This window comes from Daktulosphaira vitifoliae, unplaced genomic scaffold (assembly GCF_025091365.1).
Source record: "Daktulosphaira vitifoliae isolate Bord-2020 unplaced genomic scaffold, ASM2509136v1 Scaffold_1, whole genome shotgun sequence".
Lineage (NCBI taxonomy): Eukaryota > Metazoa > Arthropoda > Insecta > Hemiptera > Phylloxeridae > Daktulosphaira > Daktulosphaira vitifoliae.
The window spans coordinates 63,456,142-63,483,390 of record NW_026099572.1 but is presented as its reverse complement, the minus strand read 5'-3'; the positions used below and the strand labels follow the sequence as shown (position 1 = coordinate 63,483,390).

Sequence of the window (27,249 nt, the reverse complement as noted above, 5' to 3'; positions counted from 1 at the left end):
CTAACAATGATTTAAAAAAAAAAAAAATTAAAAATTATTTTTAACTTTTTAGTTTGATATGCTTTAAAAGTGTGTTTTTTTAGTTTTTTTAAACTATATTTATTTTTCACTTTTTAGTTTTATGTTATGATAGTAGCTACTATCAATATCATGGTTGTAACGAGTATCGGGAAATCAGGGTTCGATTCCGGAGAGGGAGTCTGAGAAACAGCTACCACATCCAAGGAAAGCAGCAGGCGCGTAAATTACCCACTCCCGGAACATGGAGGTAGTGACGAAAAATGACGATACTGGATTCATCCTTTGTAATCGGAATGAATGAGTTTTATATGTTTAAATAAGAATAAAGTGTGTTAATATATAATTTTTAATAGTAATTAGAATATATATAAACATGTAAAGCGACTTAAGTACGTAAACGTATCATGCATTAGGTATAGCCGTTTTTGTAGGCGGGCGTGTCGGACTAACGTAAAACCTGAGGTATAAACGGCGGTAGGAATAAATACGTAAGCCGTATGCACGCGGATGATAATGGTCAGTCAAAATAAAAATTTGTTTATTATATATAATATTGATGACAAGCACGCGTGTACGGGTACGATAACCAAAAATAAATTTATACAGGAATAGTATTGCCGGCGTGTATTGAGCGAGGCGTGGGATGGGGTGAATGCGTTGAAAGTCTAGTCTAGACGACGGAATATGCGATAACGCGTGGCGTTTGGAGAGTTACAAACATACATAGATACATACATATAGGTGAAACTAATATAAGCGTGTTAATATACAAAATTTGCAAAAACTGGTATTTGCTAATTTATGATACATATCACTTTATTATTATATATACAAATAAATAAGAGCATACTATACTTCAACAGTATTAATAGTTTGAATGAAAGAATATCAATTAATATTATAATTATGATAACATTTAATTTTAATAATTAAATTAAGTACAAATTAAATTTAAATAATTTGTGACATTATATAAATAAAAAATTTTTTATCATTATACTGGATTTTATGTACTTGTGCAATGAAGGATTAGGCTAAAATAATTATAATTTTTCGAAAAGGAGTTAATAATAAATTTATATATCATGAGTGACGGCGAAATGTCCTAGACCGGCTGAACCTTGTCAATCGGGTATTCTAGTATACAGGGTGTTCAGTAAGTCAGGAAACGGGTTTCTATTGTTCTCATTGTTACAAACAATGAGAACAATAGAAACCCGTTTCCTGACTTACTGAACACTCTGTATAATAGAATACCCGATTGACAAGGTTCAGCCGGTCTAGGACATTTCGCCGTCACTCATGATNTTCTATTAATAGATATCTGTCGACATTATTGTCTACAAGAAACGTTTAATAAATAAAGGGTCTACTATTATATATTTTAATGTTTTTGATAACCATTTTCTTTAGTCTCTGTTAGGGTGTCCTTTATTAACACGCTTTTATTAGTTTCACGTGTATGTTTGTTGTTGTTTGTTGTTTGTTGTTTGTAAGTTTGTAACTCTCCAAACGCCACGCGTTATCGCATATTCCGTTGTCTAGACTAGACTGTTATACGCATTCACCCCTCCCCACGCCTCGCTCACAATACGACGGTACACTATTCCTATAAAAATTTATTTTTAGTTATCGTACCCGTACACGCGTGCTTGTCATCAATATTATATATATGTAAACAAATTTTTATTTTGACTGACCAATAACGCCCGCGTCTAATGCGCCTTACGTATATATATATATATTCCTACCGCCGTTTATACCTCGGGTATAACGTTAGTCCGACCCGCCCGGCCATAAAACACAGCTATACTTAGTGCATGATACTTTTACGTAGTTAAGTCGCATTATTTGTATAAATATATATATTCTAATTACTATTAAAATTAATATATTAACACGATTTATTCTAATTAAGAGATATAAAGTATTCATTCCGATTACGAGGGATGATTTCCGTATCGTCATTTTTCGTCACTACCTCCACGTTCCGGGAGTGAGTAATTTACGCGCCTGCTGCTTTCCTTGGATGTGGTAGCCGTTTCTCAGACTCCCTCCCCAGAATCGAACCCTGATTTCCCGTTACCCGTAACAACCATGATATTGATAGTAACTACTATCATAACATGAAACTAAAAAGTATAAAATAAATATAGTTTAAAAAACTAAAAAAACACGCTTTTAAAGTACATCGAACTAAAAAGTTAAAAATAATTTTTAAAATAATTATGAACAAAAAATACTAGTATTATTGTGATAAAAGCGTGGGTGCTTTGTGCCATATTTTTCGTATATTGAGCGCCCGACGCTTTTATCACAATAATACTAGTATTTTTTGTTCATAATTATTTTAAAAATTATTTTTAACTTTTTAGTTCGATGTACTTTAAAAGCGTGTTTTTTTAGTTTTTTAAACTATATTTATTAAAATTTCAGTTATTCTTCAAGCTCACTTCCCAAATTTGTGTGTATACATACAGAGTGTAAATCTTTCGAACCATAGTAATATATGGGCGAGTATCCTGGTAAAGTGTAAAATAGGACCTCGTTATTTTTTTTTTTTCCAAAATTGAAGGAATTTTGAAATAACCCCCTCGAATTTCTCTAAAATTAAAAATAAATCATTCCAAAATATTTCCTGCAAAATTATATTTACTATTGAATATTAATAAGATATTTTTTTACTAAAATTTTTCTTAAATTCTACTATACAAAATAGCTATCTTAGATTTTTTTTTACTTTTTATTTAAAATTTAAAAATAATTAATATTTTTAATAAAATTGAGATATAGCTATAGACCTAACGTATAACTATTATTTAAAAAAAAAATCAGCTAAAAATATTAACTGGATCAAAAGTTATTTAAGTTGTCAGTGAGTGGTGGGCCACCCTGTATANACTGGATCAAAAGTTATTTAAGTTGTCAGTGAGTGGTGGGCCACTCTGTATACTTTAAACACATTAAAAATTAATTGTTTATTAGAAAATTGATTTAGAAATTTTTTATTTGATAGGGGGAAATCATTTTCAAGTTTTGATGGTAATATCTAAAACTAAACAAAAGTTGTGAACATTTGACGTATTGTTTAAAAAAATTGATCATATGAGAGCTGAGAAAAATGAATGGCAGACCCAAAAAAAAATCCATATAGTAAAATATTTTAATATGAATAAAGATTTTCTTTCACAATAGGAGACTACAGTGTTAGTTTTCTTTATATTCATTGAAGTTATACAATCTGAATGAGATAAAAAATAAACGAACTATAAATTTTATGTCTACCTCAAAAATAATTAAGAAAAAATTTCTTTCGACGGGTCCAACTCAGCCACTATGCACTACTTAATTTTGTTGCTAAAAATGACAGTATAAACTAGTACATAAATTTAAAGCATCTTTTTTTTTTTTAACTTCGAGGAGACAAAATAATCAAAATTAGTTTAAATTTAGTATGATACACCCTTATAAGATATTTTAAAGTAAAAATAAAATTTGACACACGAAAATAGCATTTTTTATAACTACGGCAGTCATTTACACTTAGTAAATAGGTATCTCGGACAAAATTTTTGTTTGAACTTGTAGTATAAAACAAACTTAATTTTGAAAAAGCTGAATTTATTATTTTTTTGTACCGAAGCGTCGTTATATAGTAACAGGGTTCACCCGGCTATTTGGTGATATGGCCCACCAATTTCTCTTATAGAGGTTACTTTTACATTCAAGAGCCATTTATGACTTATGCCATTCGATAGGTAATTTTATTAGCTTAATTGTGGTGTATAATTATTGCTTGGGCTGGTCTAGGACCTGTCAAAAGTACAATATAACATTTTTTAACTATGTGGCGACCTCTAGCGGTGTATGTTTTAGTTATAACTGATTAGAAATTGCTAACTTCTCAGTCGTGATAAGAAATGTTGTCTCTATATTACTCAATGGGACACATGCCTTTAATTTATTACTACATACTGCTAATTCTACATTCACAATTTTTTGGAACTGATTAATGTTATTTAATTTAATTTGAATTTTTTACATTGAAATTGATTTAACTTTTTTTTTTCTTAAGGCATGATTAAAAATATACATGTATTAAATTTTTTTAGTTCAGCCTTTAATAGTATCAAACGAAATAATTTAACTACAATGAACAAAACAACACCACCTTCCTATGAAGTAAGATAATTATCTATGTAATTTTAGTATTATTAGGAATAAATCTAGAAAAATTTTTTGTCCCCATTTAACTGTCTTCTTATTTAAAAAAATATTTATTATGATCATTATACTTAAGAATATTCATCTTATGTCATCAAATAAATAAAAAAGCAAATTTAAAAAGATAAACCTTACACTTAAAATTATTTAGCTCTTAAATAATATTGTAGGGTCAAGAGGTGGTCATAAAAATTTTTCTAGAATAGGAGGTTGTTTGCTAACTTACTTTTTTGAATTCTGCATTTCTTTTTCAATGAAGATTTTATTTTTAGTCAATACATTTTTTTAATGAAAATTGCAAACCAAAAATTTGAAACTAAAATTCTGTATTTTAAAGATCTATATTTTTATTTTTAAATTCTAAAAAAGGCGATATATTTACTTTTGCAAAAAAATGTCAACATTTTGCATTAGGAGTGATTCATCCTTTACAGCCCCTATAGGATTGCCTCTAATAATTTATAGGGTTTCTTATGTTAGCATTTTATGTAAAAAATTTTAAAAAGTATAATTTAAATAATTTTAAATTTTTGTATAGGCTACTGTTAAAGTTCTTAATTCTCTCCAAAGCTTCACTGGAAAATTATCTAAGCATCCAGGAAAATCCAAATTACAGTTTATGAAATCAATGCTTTATAGGTATAATTTGAGTATTTTTTTAGTTTTTCAATTTTTTATAAATGAGTGATTTTGCTAATTATTCTGAAGATTTTAATAAAACAGATGCAGTGTTAGCAGTCAAGAATTAGACCAACTTTCAGTTATTCATGTAGCTGGCACTAAAGGCAAAGGTTCAACGTGTGTATTATGTGAACAGTTATTACTAAAAAAAGGTTATCGCACGGGTTTACTTACCTCTCCACATTTGATCACTGTTACTGAGAGATTCAGGATTGATGGCAAATATATTTCTGAAGATATGTTTGTGTTATACTTTTGGAATATCTACAATAGTATAATACAAAAATTCAAACAAGTATGTAAACATTTGAAGGAGTAAAGTATATATTACTCACTCATTTTAAGAACACACTATCTCTAAAAACTTAATATCTCTAGTGATAAATTAAACAAATTTAAAGTTCTTTATATTAAAAATAAATAATTGCTCTCAAGCAGCTAAATATTAAGTTGTCATTATGACAACAATACTGGAATATATAAATTTTAGATTATAAGTATACAATATTTAATTTTTTTTAGCTTCGATGCGAAGCGGAGAAGGTATTAATTTTACTATGATGTGTTTTTTTTTTTTTTTTTTTTTTTTTATGTCTGTTGCCACTTTTTCTCAGCTCTCACTGGACCGATTTCTTTCAAAAATACGTCAAAAGATCACAAATCGTATCTAGTTGAAGACATTACCCTTAAAAATTGAAAAAAATTCCCTCGTTCCCCGCAAATGGGGGAAATATCCAAAAAAATTACAAATTTAAAAATCGCTAATTTTCGAAATTTTTTCACTTTTTTTTCTTAAAACTTCCATAACTTTTTGAAAAATCAACAAATCAACATAATTTTTTTTTATACTAAAACCTTAGATATTTACCTTTCATTTGATATCATTTTTTTGAAAATCTATCACTTAACCTGCTCATTGGGGGGGATTTAAAATGGCAACTTTTTTACAAAAATTAATTTTTTCAACTTAATTTTTGAAAATGTTCCGGAAAGACTGCGTCCTTTAAACATATATCAAATTAAAGCTTATTTTATGTACTACAAAATGAAAAAAAAAAATTTGTCCCGACACTTTTTTTTCTACATTTAAACGGCTGCCGTAGTTAAAAAAACACTATTTTTGTGTTAAAATTTTCGATTTTCGATTTTAAATTTTCAACTTAAAAATGCTATAACTTTTTGAAAAATGTATATATCAGCACAAATTTTTTTTTTCTAAATACATTATAAGTACATCTTTCATTTGACATACTTTTTATTAAAATTGGACAATTTCCCCTTATATAGGGGGCGTTCAAAACTTAAAATATTGTAAAAAACATAGATCTTTTTCAACTGAACTTTTGAAAATGTTCCGGAAATACTGCGTCCTTTAAACATATATCAAATCAAAGGTTATGTTATATACTATCAAATGAAAAAAAAAAATTTGTCCCGACATCTTATCTTCTATGTGCAAATGGCTGTCGAAAATTTAAAAAAAAATGTAATGTTTGCGATAAAAATTACATTTTATCGGGATGTTTTTTGTACTTAAAACTGCCATAACTTTTTCAAAAATGAACAAATAAAAATAATATTTTTTTGTATTGAAACCTTAGATATTTCCCTTTCATTTGATATAATTTTTTTTGAAAATCTAACACTTATTCTGCTCACTGGGAGGATTTAAAATAGTAACTTTTTTACAAAAAATAACTTTTTCAACTTAATTTTTGAAAATGTTCCGGAAATACTGCGTCCTTTAAACATATATAAAATTAAAGCTTATTTTATGTACTACAAAATGAAAAAAAAAAATTTGTCCCGACGATCTATCTTCTATACGCAAATGGCTACCATATTGAAAAATATACTATTTTTGTATGATAATTATGGGTTTTGTATTTTATTTTAATAGAAGTTGATGTTGCTTTTGCAATTATCCATCAATTTTTTAAAATTAAACACTATCTACAGATTTGCATCGAAGCGTTTCTTATGATAGTGATTTTAATCACTGTCAGATTAAATCTATACTGGACCCTACTATGCAATGTCTCCACTATGCCGCGACCCCACTGTGCTACCGTTTTTTATATTATTAATTAAGACATTCTGATTGAGACAACTGAAAATTACAGGTTTTTTAGATGTTTTGTAGTTTAAATGACTGAGCAATATATTAGAGAATAACATTTTTTATAATTTAATGAAATTAAGTGAATAGATAAATAAAGGGTGATCTAATTATCTTAATATAAACATATCTAATTTGTTGCTTTGGTCTTATCTAAATAAGAATAATACAACTACCATCTATATATTATTTTAAATGGTACATACGTTAAATATGAGAATATCCTATATCAAGAGAATAAAATACATAACAAATCAAATAAGTTATAACCAATTGAATAATAAGTTTGTATACAGATGTAAAACAAAATAATATAGTTATTAAAACTTGACTACAAAGAAAATTGTATTATATTCAATAAGTTTTTTTTACGTATAACAAAAAGAATATAAAAGGATATTGTTAAGTAATTATTTGCTAAATTATAATGGTTAATAAATATTGATATATTGATTAATGAATTTAGATGTTTTTTATTATTGTTTAATAATTAATTTTACAACAAGAATTTTTTTCAAGAAAAAAAGGTCATTTATACAACATAATTTAAAAAATTTAATAATTATTTCAAGTTTATTTTATTCAAATTTTATAAGACATTAATTTTCTCAGACACCTTTAAGAATTTTATATTTTTAAAGAGAAAAAATATTAGCTCTTAAGAACTACAATAATACATAGTTATATAATTTTTTTTTTATCCCTTCATAATTAACTAGACTGGAAACTTAACTGGTGTATACATACCCTCCTATGTAACAGAAAAAAGCCTCACATTGGATAAAAAAAAATTATAAGATCAAAATTATTAGTATTTTTTTTTTTTTTATCATATTATCAAGTTAAAAAAACGGTAGCACAGTGGGGTCGAGGCACAGTGTAGACAAGGCATAGATGGGACAATTATAGTTGATATTTGACAGTGATTAAAATTACTATCATAAGAAATGCTTCGATGCAAATCTGTAGATAATGTTTGATTTTAAGAAATTGGTAGATTATTCCAAAAGCAACATCAACTCTTATTTCTTTGATTATATCGTAATTAGTAGTTCTTTGATTTTAAAATATAATATATGAATAAATACTAATTATAATTATTAAATTTAGTATGAAATTGATATTCAATAATTTAATATTGTAATTTAAACAGAAATTATAAAAATAATAAAGAAGTTGTATTTTGCTTTATTTTTACGTGTATAAAACTTTAAAGGGCTTGATACAATAAAATTCAATAAAAACTGTTTGTTACTATAAATAAATGCACAGAACTACAAGAAACTTTCATCAGTAACAAAAATATACCATTCTAAATCAACTTTTCGCGATGTTTTCAAATCTGCAATTAGACTTTTTCTATCACTTCTAAGTTTTAATATTATTAAAAATTAGTATTTACATATAAAAAAATTCGCATCGAAGCTAAAAAATTGGCTATTTAAGCTAACTCAAATTTAAAAATTACTTTTTCGACTTTAAAAAAAGTAAAAAAAAATTAATAAGTTTAATTTCTTATGTCTTATAAACTTTATTCTATGTCAATTAAATTATATAATATTCATGTAAGTCAATATATTCTCCTAATAAGATATTTTAAAATAAAATAAAATACAAAACCTAGAATTTTAATAGAAAAATGGCATATTTTTGAATACGGTAGCCATTTGCGCATAGAAGATAGGTCGTCAGGACAAATTTTTTTTTTTTCATTTTATAGTACATAAAATAAGCTTTAATTTGATATATGTTTAAAGGACGCAGTATTTCCGGAACATTTTCAAAAATTAATTTGAAAAAGTTAGTTTTTGTAAAAAAGTTGCTATTTTAAATCCCCCCCAATGAGCAGGTTAAGTGTTAGATTTTCAAAAAAATGATATCAAATGAAAGGGAAATATCTAAGGTTTTAGTATAAAAAAAAATTATGTTGATTTATTTATTTTTGAAAAAGTTATGGAAGTTTTAAGAAAAAAAAGTGAAAAAAATGACAAAATTTACCAATTTATAAATTTGTAATTGTTTTGGATATCTCCCCCATTTACAGGGAACGAGGGAATTTTTTTTAATTTTTAAGAGTAATGTCTTCAACTAGATACAATTTGTGATCTTTTGACGTATCATGGAAAGAAATCGGTCCAGTGAGAGCTGAGAAAAAGTGGCAACAGACATAAAAAAAAAAAACATAGTAAAATTAATACCTTCTCAGCTTCGCATCGAAGCTAATAGGCATACAATAAAAAAAAATTTTCTAATCTATAAAGGAATATAATAAAATTATTCTTCTATTTGTTATTTAGAGTTTCTTAAACCTAATATTTTTTCTCTTTACAAACATTTAAATTCTCAATATTTTCTAAAAAAATGATTGTTTTACTGAGTTTGAATCACTATGTATAATTATTTATACAGTGTAAAATAAATCAAAAATTAATTTAGTTACTAATTAATTATCTTGTTTAAGCCTATAAAACTATATTTTTAGAGAAATTTTAATATTTAAGACAGTATATTTTTTTAAAAGAATAGTTTTATAGTATTCACTGGTTTTTTAAATTGTATAAGATTTTAAACTTTTTGAAAGAAATTAGCATCATTTTGTTTATTTTTAAATAATATTATTCTGACTCTTATTAATCGTCATTATAAAATATTAATTTTTAAATAAATTTAAGTATTAATTAGTTATAAACAATCATAAATTTAATTATCAGATATAATAATGCTATCATTCTAGAACAATGCAGAAGAAAAACCTTCTTATTCTATGTTTCTTACTATCATGGCAATAAAAATATTTTTGAATGAAAAAGTTGATGTTGCAATTATTGAAACTGGTGTTGGTGGAGAATATGACTATACTAATATTCTAAGGTATGTAATTTAAGTTTTACCAACACTCTAAAAATTATTATTTGTTATATTTTTATCACCATTGGTTTATAATAGAAAAGTACCGGTTGTAGGAATTTCTTCTCTTGGTTTTGATCACACCAATGTTTTAGGCAACACATTATCAGATATTGCATGGCAAAAATGTGGTATAATGAAACCCCATTCTGTAACAATAATTGCTAATAATCAACCTTATGAGACCTACAAAACAATTATTAATCGCAGCATTGAAAAACAGGTAAAAAATTAATTAGTTTTATTTATTTTATTGAATTACTTTGTAAAAACTATGGTTATTTTCCTAGAGCTGATATATATATATTTAGCAATTTTTTAGGAGAGCAAATAAAATTTTAATTTTAATAGTGTATTATTTAAATAAAAGGTTTGATGTGCATAAAACAAACTTAATAAAATTGTGATATATAATCTTTTGGATTTAATATGCATTGTTTAAATCCTTAACTATAAATTTGTTATATAATTTATTTATAATCTATACTTAATGCACAATAAGTAAATTTGGTAAGTATTTATATAGAATGATGTGTATTAATATGTATTTCAACTATTATTTTTGGTTTTTTTGCTGAAGTAGTGTTCTCAAGGTTATGTGTTAGGGGAAGGATTTAAGTAAATTTCCCACTACCTCTAAAACACATTTTCATCATGACAGTTTCTATTTCTCATATACCCCACATGAGAATGCTCATAATTGTAGATAATCAGTATCATGTATTTTGTTTTAATCTTCATTTAAAAACGCTTATGTCAACTTGTAAACATTACTTTTATTTAATAAATGTAATTAAAATATTTTTTATTAATATTAATAAAGAAAATACATTTTTTGTTCAAGACAATATTGTTTGAATCACCACCATTTAACACTTATGAATGTTATAAAAATATTAAACAATTTGGGAAATACAGTCCTATTCAAGAAATAAATGCTTCATTAGCTATTCAACTTGTTAATTTTTGGATCAATCGACATAAATTTAATGGTTAGTATGTTATTAAATTTGTGCATCTTAGTAAGGTTATTAAACTAATAAATTTAGTTAATATAATATACATTTACGGAAAGATAAATTTACAGAGTTATTCTAATAGCCTATAATACTTTATATAGTTATAAAACATAAAAATTGTCAATATTAAAGTTGTATGTAAATCTCTAAGGTTTTAAATCTAACTATATAAACATGTTTAATAACATTTGATTTCACTAGTATTGGTCATATTATAAAGATTTTTTTTATATTTCAGCTATCATAATTAGTTTTAAAACATCTTTGTAAAAACATTTTTAAAATGGTTTTGAATTAAATTATAACTTCTGGAACAATATTTTCATTCTATTCTTGAATTAAACAAAAGTATTAAGCTTGGTAATTGGATTTTACATTTTTTTTAGTTTTATTTTTAATAATTGGGTGTCCTTCATTAAAGAAGTTATTATGATCCTTAATCATTTTAATTCATGTAAAGGGGAAAAACTTTAAATCAAAAATTTTTATGAAATTGAACTTTGGTTATTAATAAAACTGAAGTAATAAATTTACTGGGTTCAAAATACTAACTAAATATCCCATGTAATACAGTTTTTTAGTAGCTTTTTATTTATTTTAGAGTTAACAAATAAGTGCAAAATTGGATCACAAGGAATTAAACAAGCACCTGTGTGGAAATTAACTTCTAATGACTTACATGTATTTGAAAACTTCAAATGGCCTGGTAGAAATCAAGTTTTATGTAAAGCACCTAATTTGACCTATTATTTGGATGGTGCTCATACAGTTGAAAGTATTGAATTATGTAAAAAGTGGTTTACTCAACTTATTGATCCATCTAGCAAGTTAGTGATTAATTAAATAATCACCTAATTTTTTATAACAAAAGTATATAACCAATTATAATAGCTTCTCAATTATTTATTTTACAGTTACTGTTTTTTTTAGTATAGCATAATACTATGTTGTTTTAAATTTTAGTTGAACTATTTTTAATTTTAGGAAAACAAAAAATATATTAATATTTAATGTTACTGGAAAAAGAGATTATGAAACATTTTTAAAGATTTTGTTGAGTGAAAATAGAATAGATTTAGTCATTCTATGTCCTATTGTTACCTACTTAAATGAAAATCGTCCAGGTATACTTCTTTTTGATAAGACAGTTCATATGTATACACAATTAATTGAAAACTAACTACTAATTTGTGAATATTTATCTCAATTTTTTTTTATTAATGTAATATGACATTATTGTATTGAGATTTGCATAAAAAATATTAACATAAATCATGAATATCCAAGAAGTATATTATATACTATTTTAGATAATAAATACACTATTGATTTAGAATCTCAGGAAATTTTTGTATTTTTTTTTTTTTACGATTAAAGTTAATAAAGATATCTACAAGGTTCATTAGTTATTTTACATATTATACTTGTAGGTTTATATATTAAAATTTATTTTGTTTCAAAATACTGTATCTTAAGTTTTGTATTTATATTACAAATATTATAATTTTCTCAAATGCCATGAATTCATTGTTCTCTCAAAAAACTAAATTTTGTATTTGAGAGACTCAATTTAACTTATTTGTGATTCATATTTGTGCAACAAAATAAAATCTCATTATTTATGCATCAATACTCTATTTATTCACAACTTTTTTAAATAAGTTCCTCCTAATTACATAATCACTAAGTAAGTTATCTTCTATTTTAGATACAATTGATGTGAATTGTGATTATAAAGAAGAGTTAGAAAGATGTCAACAAATAAAAGGTACTGTTAAATGTTGCAATGTTGAAGTGTTAGGTTCAATTCAACAGACAATTAATTTTGTTTCTCAACTATCCTCCTCCAATAATGATTTACAGTTTCAAATACTAGTTACTGGATCGTTGAAATTAGTTGGGGGTGTATTAGATGTACTCAAGTAATATTACATTCCAAATATAATATATTACCATTATTTTTACATTTAATCAGAATGTGTTTATTCAGAAAATAAAACATATTTTAAATAATATTGATGAAATTTTAACCAGTTTTTATATTATTGTTATAGTTAATTATATTTTATATCTTTTATTGTGTTCATTTTTTTAATTATTGTATTAAGTTGTAAGTTGTAACAATATAGTTTTTTTGTTACTTATGACAATAATAAATATATGCATATTAAATGATTTTTACATAACTATCTATAGATCTTATAATTGTTTGCTTGTTCAATGGTGTCATTTAAATTGTAAAAAGTTACGTTCTGAATAATTTAGAAAATATCTTGGTCTTTTCTTCAGCTCATTTTATAGCTTAATTTAGGATCAGTAATTTTTTAAGTCAGTTAATTAATTCTTTCTAACATTTAGTTAATAATTTTTTATCCCTGATATTACATTAATAATTTAATATCATTATTCATCATCTATTATACAGAGTGATTGATTTATCACTGACCATTGGATTTCTTATAAAATAATATGTTAAAAAAAATATCTTGGCTTAGTTAAGTAGTATTTATTTCTCAATTTATAAGTGGTTAAATATTTTTTATGTCCATTCCTTATTAGGGTAATAACTTTATTTTTTTTAATGCCAACATACATGTTCAACTTTGTTAAATATTAGAAAATAGTTGGTTTTTAACAACTTTTGAATTAGTAGTTCAGGAGTTATGGTAATTTTTTTCTCTGGATTGTAAGAGTAATACAACAGAGAAATGTGTAATGATGAAAATAGTATAACCCCCAGTCAATATATTAAAGTGTTGTTAATTTACATAATACTGATTTAAAAGTTTTTATTGAACCATTGTTTCCTGACATTTTCTAAAATATAAGCTAGTTAAATATGTATCTTGTTATTTAAAAAACATTAGCTGGTATCCTGTAACATACTTATCCCTTTAAGGGATAAGAGATGGACCTAAAAAAATATTTAACTGTCTATAAGTTGAAAAACCAATTCATAAAAATAAATTAAACAAAACCAGTAAAAAATGTTCTAAGTTATTTTAGCAGAGATATTTAAAGGCCAATAATGAATTAATACATATTTTAAAATTAACTAAAGAATTTGTTAAGGAAACATTTATCCCAATATTCAAATAATCGATAAAAATGAAGAGAGATCTGCATAGTACAATATCATTTGATAATTTGAAACAATGAATTGTGAATTACAAGTCTTGGAGTATATAAATTTACAAGGACATTCAATAAGAAAATTTGTCTATTTTTCAAAGAAATAATATAAATATTTCTATCTTTTGAAAAATGGTAAATTGTATGGTATACAATACTTAAATTTATAATTCTTATCTAAATAAAATTGATTACATTCTCTTACTAATTCTAATACCAGTAATGACTTTTTGGTAAGGTATTTTAAAACCATAGATTTTTTTATTTTTATATCAATCATATACATGTAAAGTGTTAACTTTGTATAATACCCAAACCAACCAAATTTATTTTAAGAAATTTCTCTCTCAGTTACCAAAATTTATCAGATAATTATTTTAGTTGATATATATTCACTTTTCCTAATGTGTTGAGCATAACTATAAAAGAGTATTAATATAATAAAAAAAGGTTGTAAAATGTTGAAAAGAATATGAAAGTTTTTTTATTATTTATGTAAAAAAAAAATGAAAACAATTTAATTTAAAAATAAAGTATATTACTATTATTATTATGATAAACTGGATAACTCAAATAGCTACCTTATTTACAAATAATTTATAATTACAAGCTTAATTTATATTACATATATCATATAGTATCTTTTTGTTCTTCGTTTACAGCTTCTAATTTGTGAAGAAAATGTGTTTTTTTCTTACCCATACAACTGTCACATTCATCATCGTCATTATCATCATCATCATCACCATCTCCAAATTTTTTAGGCTTTTCATAAATGCAACAGCATTTACTCTTTTTTTTGTTCATATTTTCATTATCTACGGTATGCACATCCCAACTAACTTGTTTGTGATTGTTTTTTGGTTTTCTTAACTTTAAATGAATAGGTTGATTATCTACTGATTCAGATTGCAATACTAAAGTTGCACTTCCTGGCAATTGTACACTAGATTCTTCCATAATATCATTAATAAATTACATTTATAATTAGGAAATTAAATTATTGTAATACTTTATAATACACGAAAGTTTACTTTAAGAATTCACTTCACCGTTTCTTAAGTCATATACTTTTTAGTCATTCATAATTATGTCACTTATAAAGGTTTGATAAAAAATGCAACAAAAGTATTATCTATAATTTCTTAAACATACCATACCACGTATTTTATACCATAGGTTTGTTATAATAATAAACTAAATAATAACAAATTTTAAAAAATTTAAATTTTGAAATATTATTTATACTTTATTTATAGATATAGACTAGAAACAAAAAAAAATTACTTAAAAAACATAATTTCCATGCAAATTTTTCTTCTTGACTAGACAAGTTGATCGGATATACCTTATAAATAATAAAATATCTTTTAAACATTTTTTTTACATTAAATCGTTCTAAATATCTTCTTCTTCTTCTTCTTTGCCGTAATCCCAACTATTTGAGGTCGGCCACCCTTATCCTAAACTTCCACTTGACACGATCACCCACATCCTCTACGCTCACATCAGATGTTCTCATATTGCATTTAATAACATTTCACCATCTATTTTTTGGTTTTCCTCTACCTCTTCTTCCTTCAACATTCATTTCTACAACTTTGCTTACGGCTTCTCATGACATGACCAAACCAACTAAGTAGGTTCTCTCGTCTTATCCACGATTGACGCTACACCTATACTCCTTCTTATATGTTCATTTCTTATCCTATCTTCTCTAAACACTTCACTCATCCATCTAAGCATTTTCATCTCTGCTACACTCATTCTCTGCTCTACTTTCTTATCAACCGCCCAATACTCCGAACCATACATCATAGCTGGCCTCGCTACAGTCTTGTAGAATTTATCTTTCAGCCTCATTGGAATTTTTTTATCGCATAAGACACCAGACGCTTCTCTCCACTTTAACCAACTGCACTTAATACTGTCTTACATCCTCGTCAATACCACCGCTTTTTTGCACAACTGATCCTAAATACTTGAAACTTTCCACCTCTTCAATTAAGTCCTCGCCTATTTTCATTGGTCTCCTTATTTCACCTTCCTCGTGTTCTCCTTTATCAAACTCGTACTCTATATACTTTGTCTTACTCCTACTTATTCTTAAACCCTTTTCTTCAAGAGGTGATTTTCACAGCTTTTGATTAATTTTCTCTCTATTTTCTCCTATTAACACTATATCGTTAGTAAACAACATGCACTACGGTACCTCACCTTGTATTTCTCTAATAATTTCATCCATCATTAAAGAAAATAAGTAAGGGTTTAAAGCAGAACCCTGATGCACTCATACTCTTACCCTAATACCTTCCGTTACTCCTTCCACATTTTTTACTTTAGTACAAGTGTCATCATACATATCCTCTATTATATTAATGTATCTTTTCGGGACTCTTTTTCTCATTAATGACCACTTTAGAACCTCTCTCGGCACTTTATCATACGCTTTCTTCAAATCTATAAATACCATACAAAGCTGTATGGTAGAGTGTAAAGTGCGATCCGGTTTTGTTATATAAATTCCGTAAAAGGGAGAATACTAGGCAAGCAGTGTGCTTTAGCGGCAAACATGTTTTTGGAATACAAAATTAAAAAAACGGAGTGGGAGTACCGGCAAAATACAAGTAAAATAGTAGGTAGTGTTGTTACTTCAAAATTTTCCTTCTATGAAAAAGTGTAATAAAATCACCTGAAAAGTTTTTGTGTTCAGTAACGATTATAGATTAATCATGGTGGATAAATCGACCTCCAGATAAATTATAGTTTATTTATTATAAACGTGTATCTAGACATTAGACTTTACCTTACTGCATTTATTATTTATATTCGTCAACAGCGCTACTAGTGGAGAAGCTCAAACTCGCGATACCATAATGGTATCCTCTTATCAAATTTATTCAAAAGTTTATTCATTTATACGTCCATGGTGTTTTTATTTTTCATTGTATTTCTTATTTCAAAATATAATCATTATATCCATGCTATCCGTTATCTTGTCGTTAATAATTGTGAAAAGTTGTAGTCAATCATTTTGTTTTCTGAAAAGTTCCCCTTTATGTTAAATTTATGCATCCTTAAATTTGTTTTTACTATAAAATTCGTTATTAGTAGTATCATAAACAATTAGAATGGCCGTATCTGCAGCAGCCGCGTTACTTGACGAACTCATGGGTCGCAATCGAAATGATGGACCTAACGCTCAAAAGAAGCCTGTTCACTGGGAAGATTCAGAGGTAAAATTTTATTTTTCAATCATTATTTCATTCTAATAAAGTTTTTAAATATTTCTTGTAAATTATTTAGTTTAAAAAAAAAAACTTAAGTTCAAAAACAATTTTATATTTAACATCTGTTGATATATATTTATTGTAATTTTTAAATAAATTCGAAGTCTTCATGTTAACAATTATCTTATCATAAAGTTTACTATAAGTCCTTATAAATATTAATTTTTATTCATTAATTTTTAAACAATTTAATACTTATGATATTTTTGTAGTGTTTATTGCTTATTATACATTGACATACATTCAGTGTACATTATAGTGTAGATAAAATTATTATAATTAATATTCAAAAAACCTAATTGCTTAACAATTTTTGATGACCATTTTGTACTATATTTTTAATTTTTTCTAAGGTCATATGATGCATTACCTCAATATATATCTGCTTGCATCTATTCCTATCCTGTGCAACTTTTTCTCCATCTTAAAATCCAACTTCCACTAGATTCTTTTCAAATCAATCTATTCGCATTTATTTTGATCTTCATAGTGGTTTTTTTCCTTTAGGTTTCCATTTTAGTATTGCTTTTATCAAAACTGTTTAATTGTCACACATGTGACCAACCCATATGATTTCTTATTGTTCCTTCTATACCAGACTTTTTGTTTAGTTGAAGTAATTCCATATTGTTTCTTATCTCACATTGTTGGGTTATACTATTCGATTTTGGCCCGTGTGTTCTCCTTAGTATTCTTTCTTTAAGGGTAGTTATTTATTCCTCATCTTCTTTGGTTGTTAGTTATTTTTGATAGACTTTAATAGCACTTATTTGAGGCAGTTGTTTCAATTTCTCATGGTTATTAATTGTGACACCTAGATATTTAAAACTGCTCTCTTTCTAATTGTTTTACTTGTCATCTTCAAAAAATATAAAATAAGCCAAAAAGTTAAAGTATTTTGCATTCTTTAGCGCGCGCGCACACATACACACACACACATGGTTGTACAACGATATGCACAGTTATTTTGATTTATGAAATCTAAAATAAACATTTATTTTTATTCAATTGTTCAAGTATAGCTAGAATTTGTTATTATTTACTAAATTACTTTTTAATGGCAATAATCATCAAGATTATTGTTGTGAAAAAAATAAAATGTGCATGTAATTAAAAACCTTACATATATATATATATATATATATTTAATTTTATTAACTTTTTATATTTAACTCCTCTCTTTAAAACTATTACTTGTACCAGAAAGGACTTGAAAATCCACATAACCCAGTTTTACAAAATCAAACCTTGGTATATGTATCGAGGCACAATGTTTTCCTGACTGAATTAAATAGCCGCCTAATATACTAGTTAATATTATGATATATTTTATTACAATATTTCAAGATTTTAACTTAGATAGGTTTTCATAGTTTGAGTGTTAAGTTACTACAAGTATGAGCCCAGTTTTGCATAGTAAGCACAAATCTTTAATTTTGGATTCTTCAACAGACAATTATTTTGTTTATGATTTACTTGGTATAACTCATTAACTATATTTCACTCTTTGTATTTTTTTATAAGTGAAATTGTAATTGAGTCATCGTATTCGAAGTTATATTTATTAGCCAGTTTAAATGATATTTCATAAAAAGTGGACACTTATTTAATATTATTCCATTAAAATTAAAATTGTTATCAGATGTAGACCAATTAAACCTACTATCCTCCACCAAAAGCTTGAAGTTTTTGAAACAAAAATCATTGTTTGACATGTGAAAAACGGTGTGTAGGTCACTACTTACTTTTGCTTATGGAATTAATATAACTCATTGATCGAAGACATAGATTAATTAATTTATTTTTGACTTAAATGATTATGTGCATTGAGTCCTCTTAATTTTGGGTGTGTCCTTTATTTAGAAATCAATGAGTTATTTTTAATTTTAAACTAAATGCTGCATACTCCCTCATTGAATAGATAAATTGGTTTCTATTTTGTCCACTAAAACTGAATTGCAGCTTACTATGAATTTACTTAATTCACTACTCACACTTAATTAAGTAAATTTAACTAAAACATTTCTAGATTATACTTAATATTTTTCAATGAATATTAATTTTATTGTAATTTATATTTTTAGTTTTGTAAATACTTCATGGTTAAATTTTGTCCTCATGATTTATTTGTGAATACTCGTGCTGATCTTGGAGCATGTCCAAAAGTTCATTGTGAAGAAGCTAAAAATCAATATGCTGAAGCCAGTAGTCGATCTAAGATGCAGTATGAAGATGAATTTGTTGGTTTTGCAACTAGTTTACTAAATGATGTTGAAAGACGTATAGAAAAAGGCAAACAAAGGTTGGAGCTTATGAATAAAACTGAAACGGTTAGTATTTTTTTTTTTTTTTAATTTTATCATAAATACACCATGGTAACATAATGTAAGTTTAAACAAATTTAATTCAATATTTTTACACTTTTTAGTATCATCTTTTATTGTAATTATTATTATTGTAATTTTATTTTTTAAATGAAATTAATTATTTCATTTACCCCTAAAAGTAATTAGCATCTTCTATAGGTTATTTTTAAAAAGCAGATCATGATTGGAGCTGTATGTTGGTTGTGGACCTGGTGCTAACGGCCTCGAATCTTAACCACATCAAAGGTTTTCGAGGTACATCATTAACTAATAGCCCCAATTTATTACTTTTAATTTTATATATAAAAATAAGTTTAGATAATATAAAGTTGTGTATGGTATTTATTTAAGAGATAATTTGTGAAATTATCCCCGTATAATATAATAAAAAAGTTGCAAAAATTATAATTTAACAAAAATAATCAAATATATTTTTTTAAATATGCAAATCTTATCAATTATTTACATATATTTATATTCTTAAACAAATAATTGAATTCATTTTTAATTAAAGAGATTCTAATTATTGTATGTATATTTTTAAAGACAACAATAAAGATCATTGTAAATTATAAATAATAATAATCAGTTAACTTAAAAAAAGAAAAGCTATAATTCTTGGGTTTTTTTTTAATAAAAGAGTTGTTGAACAATTTTTTTATTTTAACATTTATATTTATGGTGATTATTTTATTTTTTTTAAATTATTGAAGCATGTCAAATCATGTGTGATAAGATAGTAGAAATATGTTAGATTTATTTTTATGGCTATTGCTATAATATTAATGGAAACCACTGTCTAAATTTTTTCAAATTTGGTGTTTTTTGAAAATAACTTTACTCTTTTTAGTCAAATTAATTGGTGTTAATTATTTTTATTTAAAATAATAATAATTTAATTAATTATTTTATATTGATAGCCAGTAACTCATTCAAACACTCAAAGTCAAAAAAACCAGGACCAAATTAAACTATTATCTGAAAAAATTAATGGGTTAGTGCAAGAAGCTGAACAAATGGGTATTAGTGGACATGTAGAAGAAGCACAAGGTCTTATGAAACTTTGTGACCAACTCAAAGAAGAACGAGATACATTAAGGAAACAAAATGAAAGTATTCATTGGTCACAGGTATTATTTAAAATACAAGAAAATATTTAAAATCAAAACAATTTTAAGATCAAATAACTAATTTAAATAATTGAATGTAGACCTATGAACTAGCTGCTGCTCAAGAAAAACAAATGGAAGTATGTGAAGTCTGTGGGGCATTTTTAATTGTTGGAGATGCTCAGTCACGTATAGATGACCATTTAATGGGTAAACAACACATGGGATATGCTAGATTAAAAAATGCTGTAAATGAAATTCAAGAACAAAGGAAAAAGTATGTGCAAGAAAGAGAAAAACAACGAGAAGAAGAAAGAAAAAAGCGACTAGATCGTACTAGGTAATAAATTTTTACTCTGCATTTTAAAGTGTAGTTATTCATTTTTATTAATTTCTAGGAGTACTTCTAAAGATAAAGATAGACATAGTCGTGATCATGAAAGAAGATCTAGAACAGATCGAAGTTCTAGAGATCGTTCCCACCATAAAAGTGATAGGTAAGACAAATATTCAATTATCAAAATTTTATCATTTAGAATTTTTTATCAAAAAGTAATGATTTTTATATAATTAAAAATAGTATTCTTATAATATATATGTTTCATATAATATCTATGTAATGCTGAAGCTAATTAGCAGTTTATTTAAATTAATTTTTAGTACATTTATTAAAATCACTCACTTTATTAAGTAACAATAAAAATTAAATACTTAAACAATATAAAATTAAAATAAAAGTAGTAAAAAAAAAAATCATTACATTTTGTTTTAAATCTTATAAAACAAAATTCAATTCAAATTTAATAACTATTGTATAAATAGAAAATCTGACCGTTATGACAGAGAACGAAAGAGAAGCAGAAGCCGTGACTTGCACTACAACAGTAGTCATAGACATAGAGGTAATTTTAGTTTTTTTTACAATTCTCAGTAAAATAATACAATGTTGAAATCGCTTAAAAGGTTACAATGGAAGTGTAAGAAAAGAACGCTATTGAACATTTATAACAATGAAATGTACTCTCATTATTAATTTTAATTATCAGGTAATATTTTAATTTATGACCTAAATAAACGAGTATTAAATTTTTAACTTTAATAAATAACATATAGTAAGAGTTATATTAAGAATAATGATTAATTAGTTGTTAAAAACATAAATTATAATAGTAATATAAATACAATACTATACTCATATTGAAAGTATATATAATTGAATTTGGTAAAAATATTTTATAAAAGAAACTTAATGAAATGATCAAAATAACTGTGAAAGTTTGTTGAAACCATCTCATAGCATGAAGAAAATGGCTTAAATTGCGAGCTTGTTTCAGTTAATGCGTGTAATCACCTATTACACATGTTTGCAGATCATCAAAAAATTACATGTCTTTTTGTCAGGTATTTATACTAAATGAGGTATTTATAAAAACAAAAATAACATTTTTGAAATAAAGTTATCCTTTACTCTTATTCTATTAAAAACTAATCACTATCATAGGAGCTATCACTAGACCAAAGTTTTTGGAGATACAAAATAAATTAATCTTAATAAATCAGTTCAATACTTACAACCCCTGATTAATATTGAATACAAAGAGATGTACAATAGTATTAGGTATTTAATTTTCTGGTAAAAAATTAAAAAATATTATTTATTTGTTTTCCACTCGACATGCTTTATACTGTTTTGATGTTTACAAATCAAAAGAGAGTTTTTTTAGTGTAATTTAAAAATATCACTATAACATTCAATAGTACTATTTACTTTTCTTTTGTATTATAAAACATTTTTTACAAAAATAAAATAATCAAATTTTTGTATTATCATTTGTATAAATATTTCTATGAAATATTTTTTGATCTTGAGATGGTTAGTCTTTTTATAATCTTTGTGGGTATAGAAAGTATCACTCAATTATTCATTAAATGATTGTATTTGTATAATATTAATATATAGAATACATAGAATTAATTAATTAATGAGCTCATTCAATTTAGTTTTTTATTTAAGATATACTCTTAAACAATGACAAGTCCAGACCATTTTCTTAGGTTGTACACTAAAAGTATAAAAAAATAGGCTTTCTTTTCACTTTTAATGTATTTATTGTTGTGTAAAATTTTTTTTATAGAAAGGAAATACATATCTACTTCAACCACAACCTCAATTTTTACTTTATTTTAATAAATTTCGAAGGTGGGCTCTTCAATTGAAATTTAGGCACTACACGTAGACATGCCTATGATGATAAGTCTACTATTTTTAAGTGATATGTGTGTATTAGAAAGTTATTAACATGTGAGATTGTGTATTTTCAGTAAGAATAAACAGACAGTTTTTCATAATAATTAGAATACATTAAGTCATTTTACTGCTAGATGCAATTTTTTATTGAAATTATATAATAATATTATAGTACTTATGATTTGAAAACTATCAAAGGTTTATATTTATTTCAGTTATGAATTTAAAAAGGGTTGTTATCTTATGAAACCCAGTTAATAACATTTTGATGACTCTTTTCAGTTATTAATTAGAATTACAATTTTCAAGACTTAGAGAATCTAAAACTTAATGTGGTGCATTGTATGTACACCGTTATAATTTAGTGTTCAGATATTTTAGTGTAAAATTAATACAAGAATTTAATACTTTGTTTAGTTTATAAATTCAGTAAAATTTTCACAACTGACTATAAAAAATATACTATAATAAAATTGAAACATTAATGTATATGTAGTTTAAAATATTAAGGCACAAGACAATTCAGTATTTCTATCATTTATATAATTAAATTGCATAAAAATGTTTCAATTGTTTTTCAATAGAGGCTAATAATTAACTTTTAATTTATGCTTATAAATATTAAAATTAAATAGGACCTTTATGTTTTCAATTAAAAATATGATATATGTTTCATTTTAATTTTATTTGTGTAGTAACATGTAAATCATTAAAATTGTTCCTTCTATACAAATTAAAATTATTATTTTTTGTAAAAAAAAAAACTTTTACTTTTTTTTTTTTTAGGATGAAAATGAGTGTAAAACTATCAATAAGTTGATTTGAAGTATCAGTAACAACAGTTATATTTATTTGTATAATTAAATTTATCTTTGATTTAATTAAATGAATGTTCTATTAAATTAAGTATAAATTATATTCTCTTGAAACTTAAAAAAAAAAACACTATATTGTTAAAAAAAAATTGAATTAGACATCAATAATTTTGATAAATAAAAACTGCTAGATTTATTTGTATTAAGACAGTGTACATTATCAATCAATAAAATTTATAGTTATGTTCATATTATTATGAGTTAACTATTTCTAAAAGTAGTAGCTAAAAAATTGACAATTTCGCTTTTGAAATCACTATTTCAGTAACAAAAAAAATTCTTCAGTTTTTTTGTTATATTGTTACTTACATGACACCATTATAATCAAAATTTTTCATAGCATTAAATAACTGCAACATAATTTATATATTTATATTAATAATATGTATTATCAATTAATTATTTTCTTAATGAAATTTTAATTTTGAAGAATATCAAAATTAATTTTTTTTTGCATTTGTTATTTTAATTAAAGTAACTAAATTGTAATATTTAAAATGGTCATAAGTTATTATAAAAGTTATTTATTTTCAGTAATAGGACAATTAAAAAAAAAGACCATTTAAAAAAAACTCAAGCCATGTAAAAATTGTATGAATTGAAGAAATCAATTATCTAAAACGATCTGTTGAACAAACAACAAATCAAATTAAAGTATTTGATTTTTATAATTCAAAAGAATCTTTTTGTGTTAACAAGTTTTTTTAAGTTGTGTAATATATATATAATTAAATTATTTTTGAAACACTATTTGGTTTTTTATTCCAACATTCTATTAAAAAAAATTTTAGAGATTCCCACAAAAATACCTAGACAATGCATAATTTTTAATTTAACAGCAAGTCAAATGGTTTATATAAAATTATAATAGGATAAACCTTATGACTTATTAATACTTATCAATAATTTATAGAGAATTTCAGAAATATATAATTACTTACGTATTTTGCTTAATATAATTAAGTAGAAACTTAATTCCTTGTAAACCGTGATGAGTTAGGGTAGTTGTATAGATGCTTGTTCATAAAATGAATATGTCTAACATCTAAAATTAAAGTTCTATCGATTAACCTTCAGTTTTGTTATAGCTCTTGATACGTAAATAAATTTAATTTCATTAATTCGATAAATACATTATACTCAAATTAATATCATTTGTAATTGTGCTAAATAAAACAATATAATTTTATTAGTTTTATTTCATTTTATTTCAATGCATATATTTCTTAAAAAGTAATTCAGAAGCAAATAGAGAATTAACTCTTAATAATCTTGAGTTGTGTTATGTAGTTCATGTATAATCATAATATCAGTCTAATCGTTTTAACTTCAATAAAAATATCAATGAATCCTTTCTGATTCTTCGAGAAATATCATCACATAATAAAGTAATAATGCTAATATCAGTAGGAAACATTCATCTTTATTTCTATGAATGATATTTAATAACAACATCTTACATAACTAATTTCAGTTTCCATCGATTTTTTTCAATAAATAATATAACTATATCTGGTATAAAAAGCATTTGTTATGAAATTCATGCCAAAGAGATGTATTTAATATTTACTAGTGTAATTTAATATCAAATCATTATTCAATAGCTAAGTCATTTTATATACAATTTATTAATTTAATATGTAAAGAACTCAAATAAGCTATTTTTGAAGACGAATGACGAAACATTAGAGAAAAAATCATATGAATATTGATAAGCTGTTATCAATCTGTTATAATTGTTAGAGGTTAGGTTTATCTTAAAACATCACAACACGATAATGGAAGTTGTCTTTCTAATCAATAATAATTGATTTATCAAGAATTCAGCCAATTTTTTTTTTATACCTATTTACCAATTATTTTTAGATTTAGTGTATTGTGATATATACTATTGTATTTTTCCCTGCATTGTTATTTAAAAAACTCGAACAAGTTAAAATAAAAAGGAGTTAATACTGTAGTGAGGTGTAATATATAGAAGTAATAAACACTTTTACGATTTAATAACAACTATACTATATTACAACGAACTAACAAATAACAGCTATAGACGAAGTGCGTTTAAGACAGAGTGCGTAAGTGATTGACTGATCGATTGATTGACTGGAGCGACGATCTTGCCCTTAAATAGTCAGAGGAATCTTCTAGAGGCGGCGGCGGAACTCTCTAGAACATTCGACCGCCACACCACCCCCCTACGGAGTGGAGTTAGCTAGGATTAAAAATGTCCGGGAATCTGACTCGGCGGCCTGAGCGAGTTGTTCGTACTGGCTATGTTGATGGATCGGTATTAGGCGGTTGTTTTTGTTTGGGCGTATTCGGGGCAGTCGCTGGTGGAGCATGTGCCTGGCTATCGGTTGTGCTTTCGTTCACCATGAGGTAGGCAGGTTTTACTCTATCAATCGTCACCGTAACTGGTTGATTTCGAACTTTTATTGTGAACGTTTTGTCATTTCGGGCAATTACTTCGTAGGGACCTTGATATGGCGGTTGAAGTGCTGCTCGGACACCTCCCTCCCTGAGAAATACGTGTAAACAGTCCTTAAGGTCCGCAAAAACGAATGATCGTGGATTTGAGTGGCGAGATGCAGGTACTGGACGGATTTTATTCATAACACTGCGAAGACGATCTAGTAAGCTAGTAGGGTCGTTCGTACTGCTATTATCTTGATTGTCTGTGAAGAAATCACCAGGAAGATTAAGAGGCTCCCCATAAACAAGTTCCGCAGACGTGGCTTTTAAGTCTTCCTTAAACGCAGAACGTATTCCGAGAAGCACGATAGGCAGTGACTCAGTCCACGAGTCTTTTGCGTGGGCCATGATGGCTGCCTTTAGTTGTCGGTGCATTCGTTCGACGAATCCGTTTGCAGCAGGATGCCAACTGGTAGTGGGGCGAAGCGTAAAACCAAAACGTTTTGCTAAAGTTTTTAAAGTAGCTGAAACAAACTGAGTACCACGGTCAGTCGTAACGTATTGAGGTACTCCGAAGCGTGAAATCCAGCAATTGAGGAAACCCTTAGTGACATCATCTGCTGTTATACGTTCGAGTGGATACACCTCCGGCCAACGGGTGAAACGGTCGATTACCGTCAGACAGTACCTAANTGATTACCGTCAGACAATACCTAAAGGACTGTGATGGCGGCAATGGACCGATGATATCGACATGAACATGTTTGAATCGGCGTGAAGGTGTTTCAAAGTTTCCCAGTGGGGCTGAGACGTGTCGGCTTATTTTCGAACGCTGACAGTGGACGC

At 25.9% G+C, this 27,249-nt stretch overlaps 4 protein-coding genes and 1 long non-coding RNA gene across 9 annotated transcripts; 2 read left to right on the top strand and 3 right to left on the bottom strand.

The window, feature by feature from the left end:
- The first annotated feature begins 3,965 nt into the window (after positions 1 to 3,965).
- On the top strand, positions 3,966 to 13,001 carry LOC126893627 (folylpolyglutamate synthase, mitochondrial). The gene is made up of 9 exons (XM_050664003.1): positions 3,966 to 4,203; positions 4,784 to 4,884; positions 4,969 to 5,221; positions 9,780 to 9,916; positions 9,992 to 10,175; positions 10,797 to 10,944; positions 11,573 to 11,798; positions 11,956 to 12,095; positions 12,680 to 13,001. Exons 1-9 carry the CDS (start codon positions 4,099 to 4,101, stop codon positions 12,895 to 12,897), a joined length of 1,512 nt encoding a protein of 503 aa, XP_050519960.1. The 5' UTR covers positions 3,966 to 4,098; the 3' UTR covers positions 12,898 to 13,001.
- Positions 13,002 to 14,619: 1,618 nt separating this feature from the next.
- LOC126893637 (E3 ubiquitin-protein ligase PPP1R11-like) lies at positions 14,620 to 15,218 on the bottom strand. Its single transcript, XM_050664024.1, has one exon. The coding sequence runs from the start codon at positions 15,061 to 15,063 to the stop codon at positions 14,734 to 14,736; it is 330 nt and encodes a 109-aa protein (XP_050519981.1). The 5' UTR covers positions 15,064 to 15,218; the 3' UTR covers positions 14,620 to 14,733.
- A 1,790-nt stretch (positions 15,219 to 17,008) lies between these two features.
- LOC126893633 (luc7-like protein 3) lies at positions 17,009 to 24,741 on the top strand. 4 transcript variants are annotated; one of them, XR_007701229.1, is made up of 9 exons: positions 17,009 to 17,339; positions 19,478 to 19,723; positions 20,680 to 20,889; positions 20,970 to 21,208; positions 21,267 to 21,365; positions 21,691 to 21,770; positions 21,832 to 21,914; positions 22,111 to 22,269; positions 23,903 to 24,180. XR_007701229.1 is itself a non-coding variant. In XM_050664019.1 (8 exons), the coding sequence occupies exons 1-7, from the start codon at positions 17,235 to 17,237 to the stop codon at positions 21,864 to 21,866; spliced, it is 1,014 nt and encodes a 337-aa protein (XP_050519976.1). In that variant the 5' UTR covers positions 17,009 to 17,234; the 3' UTR covers positions 21,867 to 21,914; positions 24,526 to 24,741. The 4 variants fall into 4 exon arrangements, 3 of the variants coding, with proteins under 3 accessions (XP_050519976.1, XP_050519975.1, XP_050519974.1); XM_050664019.1 differs by lacking the exons at positions 22,111 to 22,269; positions 23,903 to 24,180 and adding an exon at positions 24,526 to 24,741; XM_050664018.1 differs by lacking the exon at positions 23,903 to 24,180 and having other exon boundaries at positions 22,111 to 22,627.
- Positions 23,937 to 25,870, bottom strand: LOC126893638 (uncharacterized). Of its 2 annotated transcripts, XR_007701231.1 has the most exons (3): positions 25,253 to 25,681; positions 24,933 to 25,157; positions 23,937 to 24,341 (listed from the first exon to the last, which is right to left on the bottom strand). It is a non-coding gene; the product is annotated as an uncharacterized LOC126893638 (long non-coding RNA). The 2 variants fall into 2 exon arrangements; XR_007701230.1 differs by having other exon boundaries at positions 24,933 to 25,870.
- A 392-nt stretch (positions 25,871 to 26,262) lies between these two features.
- Positions 26,263 to 26,811, bottom strand: LOC126894969 (uncharacterized). The gene has a single exon (XM_050666363.1). It carries the CDS (start codon positions 26,809 to 26,811, stop codon positions 26,263 to 26,265), a length of 549 nt encoding a protein of 182 aa, XP_050522320.1.
- Between the last annotated feature and the right edge of the window lie 438 nt (positions 26,812 to 27,249).